This window comes from Podarcis bocagei (assembly GCF_964188305.1).
Source record: "Podarcis bocagei genome assembly, chromosome: 2".
Classification (NCBI taxonomy): domain Eukaryota; kingdom Metazoa; phylum Chordata; class Lepidosauria; order Squamata; family Lacertidae; genus Podarcis; species Podarcis bocagei.
In genome coordinates this window covers 82,460,156-82,485,286 of record NC_138126.1, presented here as the reverse complement: position 1 = coordinate 82,485,286, position 25,131 = coordinate 82,460,156, and the positions used below count along the sequence as shown (strand labels likewise).

Below are 25,131 nucleotides of genomic sequence, written 5' to 3'. Positions count from 1 at the left end.
AGTCAAAACAAATAAACAAATTAAAAAATTGTCCAGTAGCACCTTAGAGACCAACTAAGTTTATTCTGGATATAAGCTTTCGTGTGCATGCACACTTCTTCAAATACCTGAAGAAGTATCTAAAGAAGTGTACATGCACACGAAAGCTTATGCCAAGAACAAACTTAATTGGTCTTTAAGGTGCTACTGGACAATTTTTTAATTTGTTTATTTATTTCAGTTTGCTAAGGTTAGGCTCAAGAATGTCTGGCACATCAGAACTATTGGCCAACAGAAGCCACATGTCACAGATCACTCCATAAAATGTAGAATAATAAATGTGGTTTTTTTAATATAACAGGGTTCTCACACAAGGTTTTCACACATACCTGATCCAATAGATCAGGTATCTTCAGCCTTTTTTCAGACCCAGGACCCTCTTTTAACTCAACCATGCTTTTGAGGACCCATTTCTTAATCTTTTACAATAGATTTGCATGATGGAAGTGCTCCTGTTGTGGTCCACCTTGGATCAGGCCAGGACCTACTTGCAGTTCCTGATCTACCAGTTGAAAACCAGTGCAATAGATTTAACTTTACAAAAGCTAGTCAAAGGTCACCAGAGTTATCTGTCATCAGGGAAACGTTTGTTTTCAGGGCAGTCTTTTAAAATACTGCTTCTGTGTAACCAGTATAAACTTGCTAAACTGTGTAGGTTTCCGTACTGAAACAAGTTTGTGCAGCAAAGAAGCTGGTACCAACTTGAGCACGACAAGGTGAAAGATAGGACTCACTTGACAAAGTGTCTTCTTCAGTGGTGTGTTTGGAAATATATTTAGAACAAGCAGGTGACTCAGCCCATTAATGCTTTTGCTCCCTGGGTTGGGTAGTGATGAGGACAAATTTATTATTATTATTTATTGAATTTATATAATGTCCTATACCTGGAGATCGCAGAGCAGTTCACAGAACAAAATCAAAATATACAACCACAAAAGATATAATCAAAATAAAAACAACAACCCAATAATTCCCGCCGCCCCCCCCCAAAAAACCCACATTTTAAAAGGGCATAGGATGTCAGTCAAATCAACCAAAGACCCGATTAAAAAGGAATGTTTTGCCTGGTGCCTAGAGGTGTATAATGAAGGTACCAGGTGAACTTCCTTGGGAGAGCATTCCACAGACGGGGAGCCACTGCAGAGAAGGTCTGTTCTCGTGTTGCTACCCTCCAGACCTCTCAAGGAGGAGGCACATGAAGAAGGGCCTAAGAAGGTGATCTTAAGGTCTGGGTAGGTTCATATGGAAAGAGGTGGTCCTTGAGGTATTGCAGTCCTGAGCTGTTTAAGGCTATATAGGTCAAAACCAGCACTTTTAATTGGGTCCAGAAACTAATTGGTAGCCAGTGCAGTCAGACCAGGATTGGTGTAATATGCTCAAACCGTCTTCCTCCGGTGAGCAACCTGGCCGCTGAATTCTGCACTAGCTGAAGTCTCCGAACCATCTTCAGAGGCAGCCCTATGTATAACGCATTGCAGTAATCTAACCTTGAAGTTACCAGCGCATAGATAACAGTAGTTAAGCTATCCCTGTCCACAAAGGAACACCAACATACTTAGATAACAGGAGACAGGGCAGGTGCACATCTAACATACTTCCCCTGTTGAAGACTGACAAGTTATTTCTGGAACTTAATTTTAAACCACCACTTTTACCATCATGAAACATGCATATCATGGTGAACCTTTTTGGCCTGGCAAGCCAGCTAGTTATCTGTCTCCGACCCTATAGGCCAACATCATTGTCGATCCAGTCATTTCTCCACCTGCCCCACACCTGATGTCACATATTATGTCAAGTATGGGGTAGGTGGTCATGATTGGGGGGTAAATGGCCTCATGGACAAAAGATCTCTGTATCTTTGGTATCTCTCCCCAATTAAAAGCAGTGAAGTTCTCCCCTTGGTCCTTATATCCATTTTATCTAGACATATAATTTGAACCTGGGACTAGCCCTTTTTTCTCCAGCCCACACCTTTGTACAGAAAATGGGACACAAAGCTGAAGTTCCCCATTTAGCACAAGTTCCCGTATAGCCACAAAAAGGGACGCGGGTGGCACTGTGAGTTAAACCACAGAGCCTAGGACTTGCCGATCAGAAGGTTGGCGGTTCGAATCCCCGTGACGGGGTGAGCTCCCGTTGCTCGGTCCCTGCTCCTGCCAACCTAGCAGTTCGAAAGCACGTCAAAGTGCAAGTAGATAAATAGGTACCGCTCCAGCGGGAAGGTAAACAGCATTTCCGTGTGCTGCTCTGGTTCACCAGAAGCGGCTTAGTCATGCTGGCCATATGACCCGGAAGCTGTCTGTGGACAAACGCCGGCTCCCTCAGCCTATAGAGCGAGATGAGCGCTGCAACCCCAGAGTCGGCCACGACTGGACCTAATGGTCAGGGGTCCCTTTACCTTTACCTTTATAGCCACAAAAACCCATTGGGGATGCCAGATGTCAAACTTAAAGGTAATCGAGAGTGAAGGTAACTCAAGTTAAAAGGCATCTTAAGGTAAGGGTGGCATCAACAAAGCTGTCTCAATATAGTCTGTTTTGTAATTAAGGGGTAAAGCTCATATAGGCTGCTTATAGTAAAAATAGTACTATGTTGATCCATACTACTACAAACAGGGCTGGACCCAGGATAAATAAAAGCCTAGGAGGGGCCCTGTGGTCAGCTTTGCAAAGCCAACTAGAGGGTTTATGGGGCCTGGCACTGGTGTGATGTTGGGGACCCTGCTGCTGCCCTCTACAAGGAGCCATGCATGTGTGTGTATATCAAGCTGGGGGCCTTGAAGCCAATATATGATGTGCTTCATTTTTTTTCTTACATGGAGATAAGGGAATAGGGACCGGGTTATATCTCTCCTGAGCACCTCCTCCAGATTCCAACCCCCTTCTGGCAGAACTTCTTTGTCTTTCCTCTTCTTCTGGTTGTGGCCTGCTGCTGGCCTTCTCCACTACTCACTCAGTAATGATTCTTCCCTTAAGGCCTGGCTTCACATTACTCCTACACCTTTGCCTGTGGCAACTGCCATGGGAAATAATTCTCCAGAAATCTTAGGTGGCTTTCATTCACCTTGGGTGGTTATTGGTACACACAAGATTCTTACTTTGTGAAGGCCTGGGGCAGCTCAGCTCAGTACAGACACTTCCTGTTTGCCACCCTGGCTCAATGTGGGCAATAGATTAAAAAAAATCACGGCCATTGAGCTCTGCTTGGCGCTTCCCGCACTCCCTGGGCAACCACCCATCTTGCCCACCTGACTACAAGGACTTACACCAGTGGTTCCCAATTAGCTAATTACTGAGGACCCCCTATTTTTCAAAAGCCAAGCTTTTTGAAAATGTTGATAACTCTATGGGAGTTGTCTGTGCAAAGCAATTTTTTGAATAAAATGTGGGGTAGAACCTAATAAGCAAATGATTTTAGGTATACTAAAAAACAGACCATAAAATTTATATTACCATGCAAAAATGACAAAGATATTTTTTGGGAGGAGAGAGGAAAATTTAATCAACAAGATAAGTGAGTCCCCTGGCAGGTGATGATGCTACAGACCCCCTGGGTGTGTTCCCCAGAACTCCAGGATTTCCTGGATCCCTAATTGAGAACCACTGACTTATACAAACAGATAACTAAAACCACCCTTGCTCTGTGGAGTGATATTTCATAAATAAACATGGTCCAAGCACATGTAAGCAATGGTTTTTGAAATTAATAAACAAAAAGTGTACATTAATCCTTTGCATTGTCCCCCTCACCTCAGCTTTTTTCAAAGTGTATAATTCTGCAGCAGGAGCCTTCATCCGGACAGAATGTTTGTCATGTGATTGGCCAACTGCTCAAAGGATTCACAGTCTAAAAAACAAGGAAGCTAGAATGGTGAGAGACTGAAACGGAAGCTTATCCTAAAGCCTGTCTGTAGAAAACACCATCTCTAGAAAACCATATAGCTCAGGAATGCTCTCCCCAGGCAGGCTCACCTGGCACCTTCATTACATTATTACATATCTTTAGGCGCCAGGCAAAAACATTCCTCTTCTCTCATGCTTTTGTTGGCTAATAGAGCAATCTCTGGCCTTTTAAGCCAGAGAGTGCTATTGTTTTTCTTTGTTCTGTGGTATATATTTTTGTGTTTTTATATTGTAAACCTGATGAAGGTGTTAGCAATTTCACTCCTCCGATGCTACAGATGAGATTGTTGTAAATCACATGCTTGTCTGCAACGAGTATGGGAAAGGAAGACAGTCTTATCTCTTCCGCTGCGGGTACTATTACACTGTACTTTCACTTTTTTCTGTTTGTTCTCTCGGAGCTGGAGAGAACAGACACCATTATGCTTTTGTCTGTACAGTGTGTAAATAAATAGCAGATTAGCTCTACGATGTCTCACTCTTCTTGCTGTGTTATGCCAGAAGACTAGTGTACATATACCAGCTGGTATATGTCGCTAGGAAGCGCACTGGAAGAGAAGGGAGATGCCTTTTCCAGAGCTGCGCGTACCGGAGGACGCTCAGAGTTTTGGGGGCTTGCAGGCACCCCCAGGGCATTTTTCCAACAGAAGGGAGTTATAGAAATTTAATAATAAAGAAAAATAATACTTTGTATTGTGGGTTTTTTATATGGAAAAATATCCAGGTATGCAAAGGAAAGGGAAAGGGCCTTTCCCAAAGGATTTTACATATATTTAAGGGACACGGATGGCGCTGTGGTCTAAACAACCGAGCCTCTTGGGATTGCTGATCGTAAGGTTGGCAGTTCAAATCTGTGCAACATGGTGAGCTCCCGTTGCTCTATCAGCTTCTGCAGTTTGCAAGCATACCAGTGCAAGTAGATAAGTAGGTACTGCTGCAGTGGGAAGGTAAATGGTGTTTCTGTGTGCTCTGGCACTCATCACGGTCCTCTATGTGCCAGAAGCAGTTTAGTCATGCTGGTCACATGACCTGGAAAGCTTTCTGTGGACAAATGCCAGCTCCTTTGGGCTGAAAGCGAGATGAACACTGCACCCCACAGCTGCCTTTGACTGGACGTAACCATCCAGGGGTCCTTTACCCTTAGCTTTACCTACCTACATATATTTAAGTGCACAAAGCATCTAGAAAGCCTGTGTGTGTGCAAAAGCAATATTGTCCATATTATTAAACACCTAATATGGGATTTGTGATGTCACAGAGATTAATTTGAAGAAATTTGGGGAGTCAGTATATATGAATTAGTCTTAATGCCCACTGGGGAATAATGTTACTAATTAACTGTGCATAAATTCTGTGTCTAAGAATATTATAGACTAAGGGTGCTTCCAGATTGCCACTATTTGAGGGCGGGATTCCATCACATCCTAGCAAATTCAGGCTGCACCATTACTTTTATGGTTGAGGATTGGTTTTCAATTGTTTTTGATGTTGTAACCTGACCTGGGAACCTGATAGTGAAGGGCAGGTAAATAATAATAGTAGTAACAACAACAACAACAACAACAACAACAACAACAACGATGATTTGGAGCTCTTGTGAAACAAACTGCCTCCCTCCTCCAAAGACTGGGTGTTTGCCATCTAACCTCTCTGCAAACAATTCAGGCTTGTCTGAAGCAGCCTAAATGTGCACACCCTTATTCTGCTCTGTATTTGAGCTGCATATCAAAATTGGTCATGTCACTATGGAGGTTATGCAGTTACTGAGTTCTTGATATATTCAATAGAACAGACAGCCAATTGAGAAGTACAAAAACACATTAGCAGAGTTATAAAATATATTTTAATAGCAAAAATATTTACAAAGTGATCTTATGAAAATAGATACAAAATTCATTTTCCTGCTAGAGACTTAACAAAAGACACTAGTACTGTATCTTAGCAGCTGGAGCTTAACATTATAGGAAACATGCTTGCGCACACTTTGTGATTATTGCTTTGTTTTGTATTTTTGTACTTTGATAAGTCTTTCTAATATAAAAAAAAGAGCTACCAATAAAAAGCAGCCATTTCACAAAGCCATATTTGGTCACAATGCTACATCAATAGCAAATTTGGTTTTTTAAATTCCACAAGACGTTCCAACTTAGTGTTTTCTGGATAACATAGCCAAGAGATGTAACCAAGAATAACAACACTTTGATATTGAATTTAATTCACATGGTGGGTATGGGGGGGGGGGTGTACTCCGGCAGCCTTCCCACCGTAATCCTTGCAGCTCTGTGCTAGTGTGGTGAATGTGACTTAGGGTTTGTCCAGAAGGACAAGAATGCAGGAGACCAAGTTAATATCTCTCCCATTGTCTTCCTATTTGCTATTTGTGCTCACAAATGCCTGTTACTTTTTGGTGACTCATTTGTGTAGCAGAAGTAAAGAAAGAGGGGCATTTTCAGATGCCGGCAAGCCCAGCTCTTTATCCTAGTCAGACCTAACTAATTAAAGACATCAGTGAAGAGGGGAAAATACTTCCGCCTGTATTTATAGCCAGGAGCTACCGGTAGTCAAAAGAGAAGGATGTAATAGAGGTTCACTTAAGTGATTTTTGTATGTATAGAAACAAACGCTCAAGGCCTCAAAACAACGACGATTTCTCGAACGATGCGCAAGGAAAATATAACATTCAAGTAAAGGAGATCTCTTTGAAACTCTTGGGGGATCATCCATCTATACTTTATATGTAGGTATATACATATAGTGTCTGTGTGTGTCCCAGTTATTTGTTAGAGTAGCAAAGGGATAAGACTATAACTATGTAATAAAAGTAGTAAACATTTGGTTCATAGCAGATTGCATTTCATAACAATTTTGTAAAGTACAAAGATCCAGTTCCCATCATGCTTTTTGAGATTGGCCTTATTATGTTTTTTCTTTGGTTTGGAATCAGTGCTTGAAATTTGAGGCAGGTGCCTCCTTTTGTACTTGAGAGACTTGGCAAACAATGGAAGGAGTTGGGGTGGGGCTTGTGGATTTCACTAAGAGCTCCCTCTAATTTGAGAATCTCTTAATGAGACAACTTATTCATTTACTCCTGGGGCGGGGGGGGCAACACAAAACAGGTTGGCTCCATTTGATCTACTGAAGCAATGCCAGAAGAACCACCAGCCATTTCTTGGAGTATCATAATAAATATGGTAATGGCTGATGAAGAGCAAACAGGAAGAGTGTTTGCTAAGCTAAGCTGCATGCATGTCAGGAACAAATATCACTCAAGAAAAAGAAACCCTCTCACAAGTCTCTTTCCTTTTTCAAAAAACACCTTCACAATAAAATCAGATATTGAGAAAGAAATCTATATTGTGCAATAATGCCTCTCCATAAAAATATCCTTAATATTTTTGTTTCATAAATATTTCACATACAACTCTTCAGTTTAGAGGGGGAAATATCAAAATCCCATTATCTTTGATAGCATTAAGATAATGTCACACACACAATACTAAGCCGCTGGAAATTTCAGAGCAAATATTTGCATAGCTCACAACTGTTCTTCTAAAATGACACATGCACACACAAATCTCTGCCATGTACCCTGAGAAAACAAAAGATTTTTTTCTGCCAGACCTTTCAACTCAAGGTATCCTATGGCATGTAAGTGAATAGCCCCGTAAGTGTTGGAAGGATGATCAATTCTATATCCATTTTCACTGTGGTATTTCTTTTAAAGGAAAGTCTTGGGACATTACTTTAATTTCAGAAAGCTGTGACTGCTTAATACAGATCATTATAATATTTCACATTATGGATACTAAGCCAGTAATTTGTCTTGAATATTCCAGATGCAAAAACAAAGTCGGTTTTCACCTGAGAGTAACATTTGAATTATGATTGGCTAATTATCTTCTAATGGTGGATTGGGATGAATACTTCCCTGTTTCAGTGAGCAGAGATATTCCATAAGAACATTTCTGAAGGGGTCCAATCAACACATCTACTATATTTCAGAAAGGACACTAGTTTGCTGAACACATGGTGTTAAACAGTCTGTTGCATACTGATACCTTAGATCTCTGAGGCCTACCAGGGAGTAGCCAGTAAATGTCACAAGGCCATGGGGAAGGCTTATGTTGGTCTTACGTCAACATAGCAAATAGACTTTGGACTGGTTCACATGTAACACTAAACCAGAGTTTTGTATTACACGACCAAAACTCAAGCTCACGGGCAATATACTGTAGTTTACCTGATAACATGTAACAACAAACTATGATTTGCCACAAACTAGGAAATAACAAATTGAGCCAAGTGTTAAAGGAGAGAGACTAGCAGTAACAAACCATTGTCCTTGCTATGTTTGAACTGAGGACTGAGAACTTGAGTACTGCATAGTATCTCTTTTGATTTCATTGCAATTATCAATGCAAACAACTGAGCAGCTGCTAGAATCTTATAGAACACTTTGCACAATTGTTATGGAAGACAACTGAGGATTTTCAGTAACTATTGCCCAGGAGGATCATTATATTTGTGAAGAACTTGGCAGTGCTGTGGATATTCTGTAGAACTAGCACCCCATAAAATCAAATTTTCATTTTTGTTCAAAAGAGAGATCTATCTATGGCTGCAATTCAGGCAAAGTCTGATAAAATCTCAGAACCCAAAGAAAGCCCTGATCAAGTTTCTTCACTGTTTAGGGACCTACTTAGCCTTTTCCCCTTTGTGCGACTCGCACACAAAAAATGAAAAATAAAGCAATTTTTAATATATTTGCATAGCTGCAAGATTTATACAAGTTAAAAAAATTAGTATTTAATGGTGCAGTTTGGGTTACTTTGGTGCATAAGCTCGATTACTATTCTCAAAAGCACAGAAACATCCAGGCCCTAAGGCTTAAAATGATCATCTATTATTTTGAAGTGAGATTTAATTTCACACTACTTAAGAGTCTTAGGGCTTCATAGTAATAGGGCATTCCGGGCCCTTAACACCAATGTATTGTAAGCAAAAGCAAAGCACGCCACTGGCAATCTTCCACACTGTAAAGCACTAAGCGCTCAAAATGAGAAAACTCTAAAACATCCCTAAGGGCCAATCCTGGAACAAACAGAGCTGCTGCTTCCTAATGTTTCCTCTTCCTGGGAATGCGTAGTGTAACACAATGTGACATCACATCATCTCTCTGCGTAAGGAAACTCACAGAATGACATCACATCACACACTGGCCACATTTACATGTTACAATGAGTGGGATACCCCCCTTTTTAAACTTATCATGGTTTCTTGCAGGGTTTGGCAAGCTTTTAAGGCCTGTGGGCACATTTACAAACTGGAGAAACTGTCACGGACACCACTCTCACACCACAACCAAGAATGTGCTGCAACTTATTCCACTGGATGCAACAGAATGCTTCTTCCAAGACAAATATCTGCAGGGGGAGGAGGCCCTGTGGGTGCCACGGAAAGCCTCTGTGGGCACATTTGGACTCACAGGTGCTGCATTAGTAACATCTGGTTTATTGTGAATGAGCAGTGTGTTGGCACATGCTGCCCAGTTGCTGCCACTTGGCAGAAGTAAGAAAAAGCAGGAAAAAGAGTAAGAGAAAAAGCAGGAAAACCTGGTATGTCCAAACCAAAGATCATTGTTTGTTAATCTCCCACTTAAGCCATGATTACTAGTCAGTGTTAAACCCTGGCTCATTGTGGCATGTGAAAGAGGCCAATTGAGTTATGGGACAGAAGGGATAAAGAAGCACAGAAAGGTAGCTGCTCCTAATCTTTTAGTTCCAGAAAAATATATACTATGATCGCAACTTATGCACGTTTTAAAATGTGTGACTTCAACTTTACGCGGTTGAAATCACACAAATGATATGCACAGAAGACAGACAGCTCCTTCTTGCGCAGGGTTTTCTCGGAACAGAAAGAGGTTTTAAACTCTCAGTCTTGCTTATGGGGCTCTGGGAGGCTCTCACAAAATCCTATGGGAATTCAGATGACCCTGCAATAGCATCTCAGAGAGAGCATCCCCAGAGCCCAGCGAGCAAGGTGAAGAAGAACCACCAGGGGAGGGGAATGCTGTCAACTGGAACCACTTGAAATGAGCAGCTTGCTAGGCTGTTCTGCCTTCTCTCCCTCCCTTTCAGGTCAAGGTGGTTCTTAAGGAAGCATACACCGCTTTGTGCAATACGTTGTATGTAGCAGAATACAAAATAATATAATATAGCATCATCGATTTATATAGCATGACTTAAGTCACAGAGCATGCCCCTTTAAAAGTGCTTTGAACTGTCCCCAAATAAAAAGATATATTAAACATAGAAAGACATAACGGCTCCATTTACTGTCACATATCATGCCTTTTTTGGAAATATGCTACCTGCTGTTGTTTTTGCCAAAAAAGCAAACATAAAATGGCATTAGACACACAATGTAACTAAAAATTCTGTTTATGTGATTAAAAAGAGGAAGTGTTTCGATCAGGAACAGTTGCATGCACACTTCTAAGTATTTATGCCCGTCTTCCAAGTCTTGTAAATGCCCGATTAAAATTAACACCACAGTAACTTACTAAAATTGCACACATAGTTCAAGAAGTAAAATCTGTTAAGTTATTAAATGCCAGCACTTATGGTGCATTAGATACATTAAGAGCAACAGAAACTGCTATAAACAGCAGCTGTAATATGAGAAAAGATAAATTAAGAGATATTTTAAGTTTATAAGTGAAGCTCTGTGGATATTAATTTCCATAATGCCCTGCTGTTAAAATACAGAAAAGTGCTAAAAATGTAATACTTCTTGTCACTCCAGCTGGCAAAGACCATAATAGGACCTTTTGGCATTAAAAAGGCTGAAGTCTCAGCGGGAGAAATCTGTATTGTTCAATTAAAAGTTCTTCTGCTTGATGAAAACTTGCATATTGTTGAGCAGATTGTACAATCTCATACACAAAATCTGGCTCTGTAAAGGGAATTGCCGCATCAAGTAGAACTCACATGCAAAAGAAGGCCATGAAGTCAGGATCAACAGCTCCAATTTACGTCAACAAAGCCACATTAGTTTGGCCCAGAAGAAGGAGTTAAACTTTGAAATGGGAAAAGCAGCCCTCTCTATCTTGGGATGGGAAAGGTTACCTCTAAACCACGATGCTACATGCAGATTGATAGCAAAACAAATTGAGTTCAGCAACACTGCAGATTTGAGGGGAAGTGAAGAGCCTGTCAAGCCGTTCATTTTTTTAGCTGTGTTAATTCTAATATATTGTGGTCTCCTATAATTTTTTTTTAACCCAAATCAAATCAGGACTTAACTGGGACATGTGGATCATCATAATGAAAGTAATACAGTCAAGAAGGAATGGAAGCGCTTGAATGATTATTTAGAAAGACAAGGTTCTAATGTAAAAATTTGGCTGTGTCTAGAATGACCTCGTGAATGGAAAAGGGGAAATACACATATCTATATATTAAGATGGAAATAATACTGAAATACAGATAAAATATAAAATGTGAAAGGAAGTGTTGTGAGAGTGATGGAAGTCTATTATTACTATTAAGTTTGTAAAATAGTGTTTATTGTATTGAAATATTATACTTTTCTTTATTCTTTTACTGACTACTTTTCTTTGCATTTCTTTTTCTTCTCTATTTTTTCTTTCTTTATATTGTTCTTTATGTATGGCTTGGTATTGATGTATTTACTTTGCAATAAAAAAATTTACGTTGAAAGAAAGAAAGAAAGAAAGAAAGAAAGAAAGAAAGAAAGAAAGAAAGAAAGAAAGAAAGAAATTCCACAAAATTTTATGGAATTAATGGTGAGAGTTAAATGAAATCCATCAGCTGTTCTGCTGGACTTCTTTGCTCCTGAATGCAGTATGTAAATCTGCAGAGCACCTTTATGCAGTGCTGGATTTAGGATGGTGCAGGCAGTTCCCCTGCACAGGGCACCAAGCCAAGGGGAGAGCAACACCACCACCTCAATTTTACAGGTATCTACACAAAGTAAGGCCCTGGTCAGACGGGCGACTGAGTTGTGGGGGGGGGGGCAATTTAGGGGGGTGCCACATTTTGCCCTCGCTCAGGGTGTCATATTACCAAAGTCCAGTCCTGATTTATGGAAGACAGATGCACTACTGCCTTGAAACTACTTCTCATCTTAAGTTTCAGAAGTTACCAATGCACTCCTGCATACAATTCTCATACTTCTATACAATGCATGTGAAAGTGTCATACGTATGTATACCTGTTTCCACAAAGCGACTGACAAAATATGCTCACATCCCTTGGAGGAAAATATCTCAACTTTGGAATTCCTGTCTGCAGTGCACCCATAAAAGCACAACTCCACTGTTGGGAAAAGGTCACAATCCTACCTTAAACACAGAACTTCTGTATGAATTTGGTAAGTGTGGTGGGAAACTACAGCAGGGGCTATACGTTGTGTATGTGTTACTTCTGACTTTTAATTACAAAGCCTCCTGAAGGGCGAGCCCCTATGACACAGAGATCGAATAACTGCTGTTTCCCTCACCAAGTTAACAGAAATTTTATTCCCATGAAGAAAAGGAAATGGTGTCACAAGAAGGAACTGTCAGCATCCACAGATGACTTGCCTAAACCACTTTAGCCCTTTTCATCTCAGGGGAATTAAGCCAGTTGGCTACCCAGCTTCTGCTTAAAGAGATTCATGAGAATCCATCGATACAGTCTATTCCCCTGCTGAAGAGCTCATACCATCAAGAAGTTCTTCCTAATGTTTACATTCTTTTTCTTGAAATTTGAACTTCTTGCATCAGGTCCTACCCTCTGGAGGAAGAAGTCTGCTCCATTATCTACACCACAGCCCTTCATGTATCTGAAAGTGGTTATCATATAACCGCTTAAACATCTCTTTTCCAAAGACACCAAACTCTTTCAATTTCTCTGCATAGGACTTGGTCTCCAGGCCCTTCACCATCTTTGCCACCCTTCTCTGGACATGTTCATTTGTCAATATCCCTAAATTGCAGTGCCCAGAACGAGACACCGGATTCCAGGCAATGTCTGGACGAAGCAGAATAGTGCAACCTAGAACTATTTTCACCCCTTTTGAAGAAGGGGAACACGTCTCTCTACCTATTTTCTTGCTCACTCGAATGATTCCTAATTGTGCCTTCAATATCTCTCTTCTAAATTTTTCTTCTCTTCCAATATGTTCTATCCATGGGATTGTATCTGGTATTTCTTTATACTAGTAGAAATCAGAACAGCTGACTAGGTTCCGCTTTCCCTTTCCTCAGTCTCACGAATCCCTAATTCATTTTTTGTTTTTAATTATGCAAGATTATCCTCCCTCCAAAACAAAACAAAACCCCTCATTGCAATTGAACTTGCACATTCCCAAGCCAGTATTTAAACAGCTCCACCACCACTAACACGTAATGGAAATAAATATTTAACTTAAAAGTGGCGGGAAAACGTTTTTTATTTCATTCTCATTTGCTTATATTTTACATACCTAACCTGCAAGAACTTGGAAACAACCAACTGATCTTATTTCTGCAACGACATTTGAGTCATGCACAATAAAAAATGCAAAGAAATTCTATCCTTGTGGAATAGCTTACTTATGTAATAGCAGTTAACTGACAAAGAAAAAAGACTACTTACAAAATGTCCTGTAACCTGCTCTGATTACCCTGCAGCCATCATCCATTGGTTTTCTTAACAGAAGGGCCACTGCTTTATTTACCAAAGGAATGTCTGAGAAGTTGATTAAGTATCCAGGTTGTTTCATACACTATGAATGACACAACCAGAACCCTCAGTTATGAAACAGCTAACAACATGTTCTTTCCATTGTTTACAGTCCTAGTAAAGGCACTTATGATTGGCTTTAAAGAGAAGAAAGTTTTGACCATTTTCTTATCAACAAGTTAGAACAGGACACATATTTTTTTTCCAGTAACTTATCGGACAGATCAAGGGGTAAGTCAGCAAGCAACTGCTCTCCCCTGAATTGTGCAGAATGATTAGTTGAAACTACAAATTTGATCAAATGGCACAAGCTTAGATCTTAAGGTAAGTGAATGGAGGGAAGATTCCATCTTCCGCCTTGTTACTGCCTGGGCCCCCTAAAAAGCCTCTTCACGGTATCTGGAGATCCTCCTGAATAATGTGAGAGCCTGCTGAGGGAGGGGATAATCACCTCATATTGGGTAGATTTCCACTCAATCTTAAAATATTCTCTCCTTCCCCAGCAGCCCTCAGTACCTCATCCACTTTGTTCATAAGGGGCTCCTGACCCTCTGTAGATAAGCAAAATAGGACAGAAAACCTTCCTTCCATTAACTTCCTGTTGTTTAGGATCCAAACCATATTTATTACTTCAAGGCGGGGGGGGGGACCACCCAGAAAGGCAGCACTATTTTTATACGCTTCAAGGCGAGGTGAAAAATTGGGGACATGAAAACACTAAAAGGAGAAGGGGGTGTGACTATGAGGCACATCTGGTGTTCAAGAGTATTTGTTCTGCTTGTCTGTCACGAGAGCTCGTAGACATAATAATCCACCTTGCTTCTCACCTTAATGTTGTGTACAACAGAGCAAAATTAAAGCATCAAAACTTCTTGTATGATCCCACACCGTATGAATAAAATAATTAGCCCTTTACTTCTGTGCGAGTGTATGCCCAGCATCATCTCTCTCACACATGTCTGCTATAATCTGAATTTGGCTAATATTCACCATTCACGCTTTAGTGAAATTAGGTTTCGGAAGCGCAGAGCCCATGCTTCCCGTGAGCACACAATGCGTATTCCACAGCTTGGTGCACACTATGGAAGAGGAATTGTTCCTCCCCCTTTTTAAGGTACTCCCCTCGGTCTAGGGATTCTCTCACAGAGGGACTGCACTGAGCCAGCAGCACTTGGATGCCAATTTCCCCATAATCCTTGTGAACCTCCTTGAGCGTGTGGATCCCTGCTGTATCTAAGAACTGCACCGCACAGCAGTCAATCACTATAGTGTGAAACTCCAGTGGGTGAGCGACAAGCTGTACTGAGACCTCTGCCCGGTTTCCGTTGGCATTGACCATTTTCTCACTAAGCTTTCGCTTTTCCGCTTTTCTCTTTGCTGCCAACTCCCACAGAGGGTTGACTCCAGTCTGCTTGTACAGCATGGACTTGAAGCTCTCTTTGTTAGCGTAGTAGATGGGTGCTTCAAAACGGAAAACCCTGATCCCTGGTTTCATCTGAAGGTTCCTATATTCAGGAAGGGGTTCATAGACTTCAGATTCTGGCACCCAGCCCAGTAAGTGCCCTTCTGGTCTCTGCGTCCTCACAATGACACACAGCATTGAAAAGCAGACCCCAATCAGAAGGCCAAGTTCAGTACTTATCAGTGCTGAAGATAACATGGTGACGAACCAGATCAATGTGTCCACTTTGCTTAACTGCCACATTTTGGGCAGGTCACTGAATTTCCGCAAGGCTCCTCTGAGATTAACAATGGTAATGACCCCTAGCACACATTTCTGGAGGGAATAGAACAGGGGAGCAATCACAAGGAGGACTAACAAGATGACCAAGGCAGTCACCACACCAGAGATCTGAGTCCTGCAGCCTGTCGACTCTTTGACAAGTGTCTTGGCAAGGGCTGCGCTAGTAGTGAAACAATGGAAGAAAGAAGGGATGATGTTGCAGAAACCAATGGCATACATTTCCTGGTTGGGTTTAACTGTGTAGCCATGCTTCTTGGCAAACATCTCAGAGAGAGAAACTGTGATGGCAAAGCCAATAATGGCTATGGCCATTGCATCCAGAGCCACACTGGGAATCAGACTCCAGTCTGGCGATTGCGGTGGCAAAAACCCAGTAGGAATATGCCCAGAAACACTGGAGCCATACTTCTCTTTTAGCTTCCCAAAATGAGATGCCAGTGTGGCTACCACCAACACCACCAACTCAGTGGGCATGGGCGCCTTAAGTTTGGATTTGTATCGCTCGTTCAGCTCTTTAGTTGGGATAAGAACAAGAAGGCACAAGCAGCTGGTGATGAGATCGCAGAAGTTGGTCTTGTGGATGTTTCTGAATATGTTCATCCAAGTGGTTATCAAGGAACCAATGCCGTTGCTACGGGGAATGTCTAAGCCCAAGAGGTATTTGGCTTGTGAGGTAAGGATGGTGAAGGAAGCACCTGTAACAAATCCGCTGAGCAAGGAATCAGAGAGGTACACAGAGACAAAGCCCACTTGGAAGAAGCCCATGGCAACCTGAAAAGAAATGCACAAAAGATCAGAAGACAGTTTTGCAACACAGGATGGAAGCGTATGACTAGACAATGAATACATTATTTCAGATGGAAGTATCAGTTCATAACTATCAGTCATGGTGGGGGACTGGTTAAAATCGGTTTGTGTTTGTTTCAAGTTCTTTACAGAATTTCTTTCTCTTTTTGGCTTTTGTTTATTAACCTTTTTGGATTTGCAGGTTTTCCTCTCTCCAATATTTTATTTAAAAATTTCAAAACAGCACCATGTTTATGGGGCAAGTGTACACATATAGGTATGCACATGTGCATATTAAATTAGAGCTGATGATTTTCTTGTAAGGAATGCATTTTATATTATTTAGTTATGTGGGTCTTTACAGTGTTATTAAATATTAATCTGAGTTGTCTGATGCCACAACAAAGTTTTGACTCTTGTGATGAGTTGGCTGGATCAAGCCTGTGTTAGATTTGGGGATTTGTGGTGGTTAACCAATGTAATGAAATAGTCTGGGTATGTGGGTTGGTTGGGGCCTATGCTTCCATTTTAGGATAACCACTGCTAAACATTACAGCCAGATCCCAAACTGTGGTTAATCTTAAATTTGGTTTGTTGAAACAAGTCAGCTTCTTAACTATAGTTTGAAGTTGCCTTGTTTCAACAAACCATAATCAAAATTTGTCAGTTTGTTTAGTTCATACAACACAGTAACCTCCAATTAAACTAAAAACGGAAGAAAATCTTTCAAGCTCCTCTTCTCAGTCACAAGTGGGGGCAGTATTTAAGCCCCAAAGTAGCAACTTTTCATTTCCCATCAACTACAGTTCAGCATTACATCTGAACCAACCCATCAAGGTAAAGAGCTAAATGGGGATTGGAATCTAACCATTTTCTTGCAGAAACAAAATTCCAAATCACCATGTATATGCTTAATTATGAGGCTGCTGCATTGAAACTTTGGTACCAGTCTGTCACCAACCTCGTCTTGGAAGGCAATGAGAGGAAAACTACAAGAAGCCTATAAAACAGATGCCCTTTGGATTGTCACCTCTTACCTGGTAAATGCCAGCAACAAAAGTCACCGTGGCTCCAACGCTAATTGCATAGCAACTTCTGTCACATAACAAATGTGATGTCTCATTCGCAGTCAAAGGCCCCAGTGTGCTGTTATTTACGGAAAGATGCATGTCTGAGTTATAACTACTAGGAACGTTTGGTGCCAAATCATACCCAGCTCTCTGTACTTCACGGTCCACTACTTCTCCTATCATCAGGCACAGTACACCAAAAATGCCGACAGAGATGTGACGGGAAGTTCCAAACAGGAAATAAATGAGGCTTGCAAAGAACGACGTATAAAGGCCATAGATAGGTTCTTGGCCAGCCAGCAGAGAATAGGCAATGGACTGCGGAACCAGCAAGATCCCCACGATCAAGCCAGACATTAAATCTCCCAAGATGTTCTCTTTCAGGTTGTACTTGGGGAGCCATTTCAGCACTGGGAGGAAGCTGAAGAGCAGGTCTTTGGCAGTAGCTGGGGTGCAGGTGCATTTTTTCTTCACTTTCTTCAGCACGTGTGCCTTGATGTCTGTGCTCTTTTCTATACGTTCTAGGCAGATCGTGCGACGGCTGTTTGGTGGGACATCATTTACTTCTGCCATCTCAAACCCTGAATGGACATGATTGGCTTCTGCTGCCATCTTCAGGGCTCACTAGAATGGTGGGGAAACAGAAGGAAAAGAAGACAGAATTATTTTTTGAACCGACATACAGATTTCAAACTTATTAAAGCAAACACAAGTTATCTGAAAAAACTAACAACTTACCAAAGAAAAGCAACAACACCCTAGCCTGCGTCAGAAGCAGAAGCAGCAGCTCTAAGCCTAAACAGTTCCATTGATACACAGGAGATATGAGAGTCTCCTATGGAAGCAGACTTTGCCACTGACTTCAGTGCTAGGGCCAGGTACATGTGTACAGTGGGCGAAGGCAGCAATAGAGACATCTAGTGTTAGAAATTCCCCAGGTGCCAGGCACATTTTGCAACTGGTGCAGGTCCAACTGCAACCACATGGAGATCTCTGCATGCCAGATTGGTGACTGACATCTCTATCTGGCTGGCCCTTCCAGCTTTCTTAAGCAGGTAAGCAGAATAGCTTATTTATTGCATTTATATCCCACCTTGTCAGTTTTGTCTCTTGCTTCTATGGAGTTCAGGCTAGCATACATAGAATACTCTCATTTTGATCCTCAAATGAGGTAGGTTAGGCCAAGAGCCACTGATTGTTCCAAAGCCATTCAGAAACAGAGCCAAGTTTTGGGTTTCCAAAACGAACACTATGCAACACTGGTAGGAAGAAGAAAACCCCCCCAATCAATTTATGCAGCTGAAATTAAATGACTTTAAAACAAGATTTGTATTGGCTTTAAAGGTTATGACCGACACCTTAAATCCAGCTTTGTAAAAGAGTTCACAATCCCAAAACCAAGGCTTCAGTGTCGAACATACCTGTCCTGTCTCCATGGTCATTTTTTCCTACCCATCTTGCTCCCTGTCCTTCTCTTTCCTTACCCATACACCTCTCTGTTAGAAAAGCAAAGCTATAGTATAGGCTACAGCTCAGCTCAAAGGACATTTGAGCCACTTCGCACACCAAAGGGTATAGGGTAGCTTCAGTATAAAGCCCTATATTTCAGGGGCTGTGGAGGGGGAGTAAGAAAGAACAAGTCACTGAGACAAATATCAGGGGGCTGAAAGGTATGACCCTTGACTCAGTTCTCACTGGGTCAAGAAGATGAAGTTAGTGGCCAGCTTCTCAAGCATCCTTCATAACCACTTTTGCTCACTGCCCTTCTCAGCAAGACCAAATGACATGACAAGAGACCTCAAGAAAACAACACCATTTTAAGAAAGAATATTAAAGGAATAGTAGCAGAGTGAGAGTAAAAGGAAGACTGAACTTTGGAACTATTTGCAGACGTTCTTTGCAATATTTGCACTAAGTCATGCCTTACAATGCTCTTATATTGTGATATGTGAGTCACCCAAGGGGTTTAAAAAGCCCTCATGTCCAGGATGGAAGAGAGTCAAAGTAAACTGAAAATGTATAGTACTGGCCAAATCAGATACAGGTAAATGAGTGTCTTCCCACTTTCCTTTCCCTGCAGCAGATCCTTGCGTTTTGTCAAAGGCTGCTTCTAAAGTTTCCTTAAGAATAAGGAGCATATAGTCCACTGTATGACCGTTATCAATTACATTTATATTCCACCTTTACTGAAAGGCATTCAAGATGGTGTACAAGTTCTCCCCCCCTCCCATTTCCCCCTTACAACAACCCTGTGAGGTAGGCTAGGCTGAGAATTTAGTTACTGGCCCAATGAACTTCACAGAAGAGTGGGGATTTGAACCCAGGTCTCTCTTGGTCATAGTTCAGCACTCTAAACACTTCAGCTCTCCCAATCCAGAGGTAATGTGGTACACTCTGAATGCACAGTGGTGCTTCCAAAAGTGATCTCTAGCATTATTGATTCAAACCTCTGGATCTGACTCCACATCTCCACAATATGTTTAGCAGTAAATCATATATGTTACATTTAGGAAGCTCACTAACATGGGCATTCATAATCGAAGACCTCTTTAAATATGAAGTAATCGTCAGTGTGGCTTCTCAGACAGCCTGGTTAATTAATCTGGTTGGATTAATTCCAACCAGAGTGCCTGTATTAAAGAACCTTTATTCTAGCTTAGTGTCCTTGAATGCACATACAGCAAAACAGCTGTATATTCATCCAACAAATGTTGAAGAGTGTCTAGACTGCAGTAACAGACTTCTGTCCTAAGGGGGGGGGGGGTGGAGCGGAAAGGCTTGTGAGAAAGCTGCCTGGCAATGAAGTTGGCTTGCTCACATTACACTTCAGTATGTACCAGTACACTTTCATTTTGTAGAGGAGAAAGTATTTTTTTGCACAAGCAGTTATAGTTTATAACTGTACTTTCTCTACAGTATACAAACTATCTTACAGCTTTTGTCGGTAACTTTTAATTCCTAAAGATATGTTAAGTTTAGCTAAAATTTTCACCCTTAAAATTTGCCCTGAGTAGCCTGAGCAATGTTAGCAGGAAAACACCAGGACTAAGATGTCCATGTGATGAGTCAAGAACCTCACCTGGAAGTGCTTTTTCCCAAGAAAGGGCATCATTTTGCCTAAATGCGAGAAAGCTTTTTGAAAAACCACTACTCCTTCTTAAAATGGCCAGTTTATTTTTCATTTTCATCAATTTAGGTATCTGGAATACATAATACTTTTTTAAAAAGCATAAGGCAACAAGAAAAAAAGATGTAATGTTATTTCATTTCTGTAGATTTGTTTAAGGGCTTTAGTGACCCTAGACCAAAAAGTTCCAGTTTTTTTCACATTCCCACCACAAATGTATAAATTTTCCTTTCTCTCTCTTACAATGTGAGCATCTACCATCACCTCTTTCCTCAGTTTTGTGAGATTTCCATTTGCCCAATGCCACCGGAAATCCACTCTAACACAATTTGCTCTTTAGTTAGTAGCTAAATATGCTGCATATCTATGTTCCATTTCTTTTTAAAGGCTATTTCTGTTTCTTTCGGTTTATACAATGTCTTTCTCTATTGGAGCACAATCACAAACCTCCTGTTTCAATGTGTACTATTGTCACAGTTCACCTGCACTTGTAAGAGGACTGAATGAACACAGTCAGTTCAAGATTACTCATCTGAAGCATAATCTGATTATTTAATTTCTACACCGCTTGATATATTTAAAAATATCTCTAAGCAGTGTACTGAAAACTGAAGCAGCAAAAGACAACTTAAACAAAAATATTACAAAACACACACGATTACATATAAAAATGCTAATTGATACAAGGTTACAAATGTATATAAATAAATAGAAATTCATTTTCCTTCTAACACATCTTCCCTCTTAGTCTCTGGGTTCTCACCCAGGGTCCAACAAACTCTCAGCTCAGCCACAAAAGTCTCACAATGAGAAGAGTTCCTGGAAACAGGGGGAATCACCCTAGTCTCTCACTCTAGACTTGTTTTTATGGGCAAGCCCAAGGTGGATGGTAATTCCTCAGGCTGCCTACAGCTGTGTCTCATTTAACTGCATTCTCCATACGCGGCCAGTTCCAGGTGCAGCAGGTTTGCTGCGCTTCCCAGAGAGTCCAAAGGATGGGGATAGGGGCACCCTCCACTCATAGCTCTTTCTTCACCCTCTGTCCTCTCCTCCTCCTCCAGCTCCTTGAGTCTGGGTCAAAATAACACTAAAAGGTCTAACGGATCCACTGACCTGGTAACTATTCAAAGCAGAGGGCCAAGTTCACATAAGCAGCTACCTGCAACAATTTTCATGCTCAGATCAAGGCCTAGTTGAAGGAAAGCATATGACCTTCACAAACAGCCTAGCTAGGGCTTCTCTCATCTGTGACAGTTATATTGCAGAGACAGCCTCAGTGTTGCATATTACCTGACAAAGAAATGTGGGACATCCCACATCTGAATCACAAGCATAGTGGAAATGTGCAACTTCCTGCTTCACACATGAGCACTGCTCCAAGGATATTTGTGCAAGTTTATGTAATTCTAGAGGTTACCTACTTTTGGCTGATAAAAAAATGCTGCTGCATGAGATGAATAGAAAGTACAGGGGAGCAATCAAAAAGCATGAGAGCAACCCTGTTGTATCAGATTAAATACCCATTTAGTTCAGCATCCTGTTCTCACAGTGGCCAACTAGATGCCCACGGGAAACCTGCAAGCAGGACATGAAAGCCACAGCCCGCTCCCCATTTTTTATTCCCGAAGAATTGGTATTCAGAAGCATATTGAATCCAATACCGGAGGCAGTACACAGGCATCTTTACTCACAGACCTCATTGACAGCCTTATCTTCCATGACTTTGTCCAATCTTTCATCCAAGTTGATGGCCATCATCACTACATCTCATAGGAGTTATCCCCATAGTTTAAAGCACTTTCTTTTGCCTGCCCTGAATCTTTCGACATTCAGCTTTATTCAGCTTTATTCTAACATTATGAGACAGGGATAAAAGCTTATCTCTAACTAATTTCTCGATGCTATATGTAATTTTAAACACCTGTATCATATCCCCCAACAACTGGCCTTGTTTCCATATGAAAAGCCCTAAATGTTGTAACCTTTCTTTATAGGGGAATTGCTCCAGTCCCTTAATCATTTTGGTTACCTTTTCTGAACCATTTCCAGCTCATTTTGAGGGATAGCTCTGTATCAGGGTGGGGAATCTCTTCCAGCTACTGAACTGGACCCTGGCCCTGCTGCCCCAAATTGGACTACTATGACAGGTGGACAGGGCAATGATGTCAGAAATCCCATTTTTCTATTGCTTGAATTCAAGCCACACTGCAAATAAAGATTAATGTGACGCTTGAAGTCAATGCCAATCAGCCGGTCACTACAGTTCAAGCCCTGCTTTCTGCAGGGGGAGGCTACTGATAGTTACATGGGGGAGGCTACTGATAGTTACTGTATAAAAGCTAACACAATGTCATGTCACACATTTATTCTTTTACTGTAAACTACCATGGAGAAATGTGATAGCCTTTAGTGTCCTCATAACATGTAGTTTGGACCCCAGAATTCATGGCTTGCCTATGACCATTCAACAAGTTCATGAGGTACATTTGTACCTGACTGCCAGATTAATGTTTACGATTATGACCATATCACCAGTGACACCAGGTGTAAATCAAATAGCAACACAAGCCCATAGAAATAAGACAAAGACTCCTATAGATTTAACACTAGGGTTCCATACCTCCTATTAACTAAACCTCTGTGCTTGACTGCATCCCTTTACTTTTGATCTTCTGCTAACACTGGAAATCCTCTTTTTCTGATATTAGTTTGATCTCTTTTATTTTATTATTCCTACAACACTTCCTCACTAAAAGACCCACATGTACCTTGGCTTTTCCAGGGTAAATGTTACTGTTCTTCCCTTCCTCTTTTAGACTGCAACCCTGCAGGCAGGATCTACCTTTTATTCTTACCTACCTATACAGACCTTGTTCAGTTCTTAGGACCTTCAGAAATAAATAACAAAGCTTCCAAAATCTGAATTTCAGATTTGATAACAAAGGCTTGGCTTACTAAGTCAATTTCCCTTAATACAAGCATTCATAGTCTGCCTTGGGCATCATGTGCCTGAAATTATGCATGGAAAAAGTTAACATGAATAGGGCTATACACAGAATGCAGTGAGCTGCAGTTCTTTTTCTGTGACCACAGTATTTGTTGCAACCACGATGCTTATGGAAATTGCTGCAGTCCGATCCATGTACAAATATTTATCCACACAAGCTGCATTCCAAGGCTGGACAGTGACTGCTTTTGTATGGAGAAAACTGACTTTATGAATCAACCCTAAAATGTTGGATGTAAAAACACCTGGATATAATAATGGGGGATCACACATATCCAAATACCCATGTTTATAACTGAAGCTTAACATCTTCTTCCAAAGACTCTGTGAATCACTCTCTCCACAAGAAGAGAAAGAACACTAACACTGTGATCAGAAGCAAACGTTCACAGGTAAACCACACATTCCAAAAGGTAGCAGTAAGTTACAACAGGTCCATTCTTTTTTCGCCAGACCAGGCCTTTGGCTTCCACTACACGTCATATGATAACTAAAACCACACTTTTATTATTTAAAAAAGTATGCATCCTCTGGGGTGATGTTATCCAAACTTTCCTTCAGAGTCCCATGTATTATAGGATTAGATTCCAAACTTGTCTCTCCTGTTTAAAAGATGCTCAACTATTTTATATTCAAACAGATCAGTACTGTACCTTCCACAGCCGTTCTTTCCCCCTGCACAAAAGTCACATCAATCTCAATCCAATTTCTGAAATGTTTCTTCTTGTCTACCTTGAGAATCTACTTGAAACCTTTATCTTTCTCTCCCATTACTGAATTGTGCATGTATTGCAATTTCATGACTTGTTTCAAACATTTACAAGGAAATGGGAAAAGCAGCAACTTCTGTGGCTGATGCTTTTTGCCCCACTTCCTACCTTGACATCCAAATTGGGAAATCTGTGACCATTCTTGCCCCGCTACAGGTGAGATGTGTGACTCTGAATCCCACTTTGAACACTATATATTAGAGAGGGTGGGGAAAGAAGCACTATTGATTTACCTGAGCTTACTTTTGGAGGGTGTGAGAGATTATACAGGGCAAACATTCCAGTGAAGTGGGTGTGTTATTCCAGTTCTGAATGGATGATAGACCCAAACAAAACCTTTTCCTTCACAATCAGGTTCCCTTTTAGCCTTATACACACACACACACACACACACACACACCAAAAAAAATAAGCAGTATATAAATTTTCTTAAATAAAATAAATAAATACTATTAAACGTTAGCCACTCAAACTCTCTCTACTGAGGGAGGAGAACCGCCAAAAACACAACGACAATAATTAAGGCCAAGGGTGCTAAGTGTTTAACTGCATAAATTCGGTTTAAACAGCAGCAGCTGAATAGAAAGATGCTTTGTTACGACTGGAACACTGCCGAGTTTTTAGACGAATATGAAGCGAAGCAAAGAAGACGAGGCAGCAGGCTATCTTACTCCAAAGCCTCCCAAAAGTGCTCAGAAGACCCTCACCAAACTCAGCCCGCGGAGAGGGTGGGCTGTGGATGCGCAAGAAGCTCCTTTCAAGCAAGACACGACCCCCGAGTTGTCTCCTGCTGCCCCACTCCAGACCGCCCCTTCCCAACCGAGATACCCTCCGAGGAGAAACGCACACGCTTCAAGAGCGCTCTTCTTCCGCCCCCTCCAGCCGCCTTTCCTCTCTCTGCGCTCCTCTCCACGCGGGAGCCTCAGCTCAGCTCAGCTCGCGGCAGCGGCGG

At 41.3% G+C, this 25,131-nt stretch overlaps 2 protein-coding genes across 5 annotated transcripts in view; both read right to left on the bottom strand.

Annotated features, from left to right (window-relative positions):
* LOC308579211 (sulfate transporter-like) overlaps window positions 1-13,720 on the bottom strand; it is a 21,581-nt gene extending 7,861 nt beyond the window's left edge. The window contains exon 1 of the mRNA XM_081180032.1: window positions 13,589-13,720. The gene's annotated coding sequence lies outside the window, so the exon portion shown is untranslated. The remainder of the gene's footprint in view (window positions 1-13,588) is intronic.
* Window positions 13,271-25,131, bottom strand: SLC26A2 (solute carrier family 26 member 2). 4 transcript variants are annotated; one of them, XM_081180048.1, is made up of 3 exons: window positions 25,027-25,131; window positions 17,243-17,899; window positions 13,271-16,190 (listed from the first exon to the last, which is right to left on the bottom strand). In XM_081180048.1, the coding sequence occupies exons 2-3, from the start codon at window positions 17,885-17,887 to the stop codon at window positions 14,685-14,687; spliced, it is 2,151 nt and encodes a 716-aa protein (XP_081036174.1). In that variant the 5' UTR covers window positions 17,888-17,899; window positions 25,027-25,131; the 3' UTR covers window positions 13,271-14,684. The 4 variants fall into 4 exon arrangements, with proteins under 4 accessions (XP_081036174.1, XP_081036176.1, XP_081036175.1 ...); XM_081180050.1 differs by lacking the exon at window positions 25,027-25,131 and adding an exon at window positions 24,413-24,487; XM_081180049.1 differs by lacking the exon at window positions 25,027-25,131 and adding an exon at window positions 18,369-18,534.

Excerpts from the sequence above, each read along its gene's own strand:
- SLC26A2 (XM_081180048.1), bottom strand. The coding sequence starts at position 17,887 with ATGGCAGCAGAAGCCAATCATGTCCATTCAGGGTTTGAGATGGCAGAA. Across the intron at positions 16,191-17,242 it reads TTGTTGCTGGCATTTACCAG|GTTGCCATGGGCTTCTTCCA; the intron begins GTAAGAGGTGAC and ends ATTTCTTTTCAG.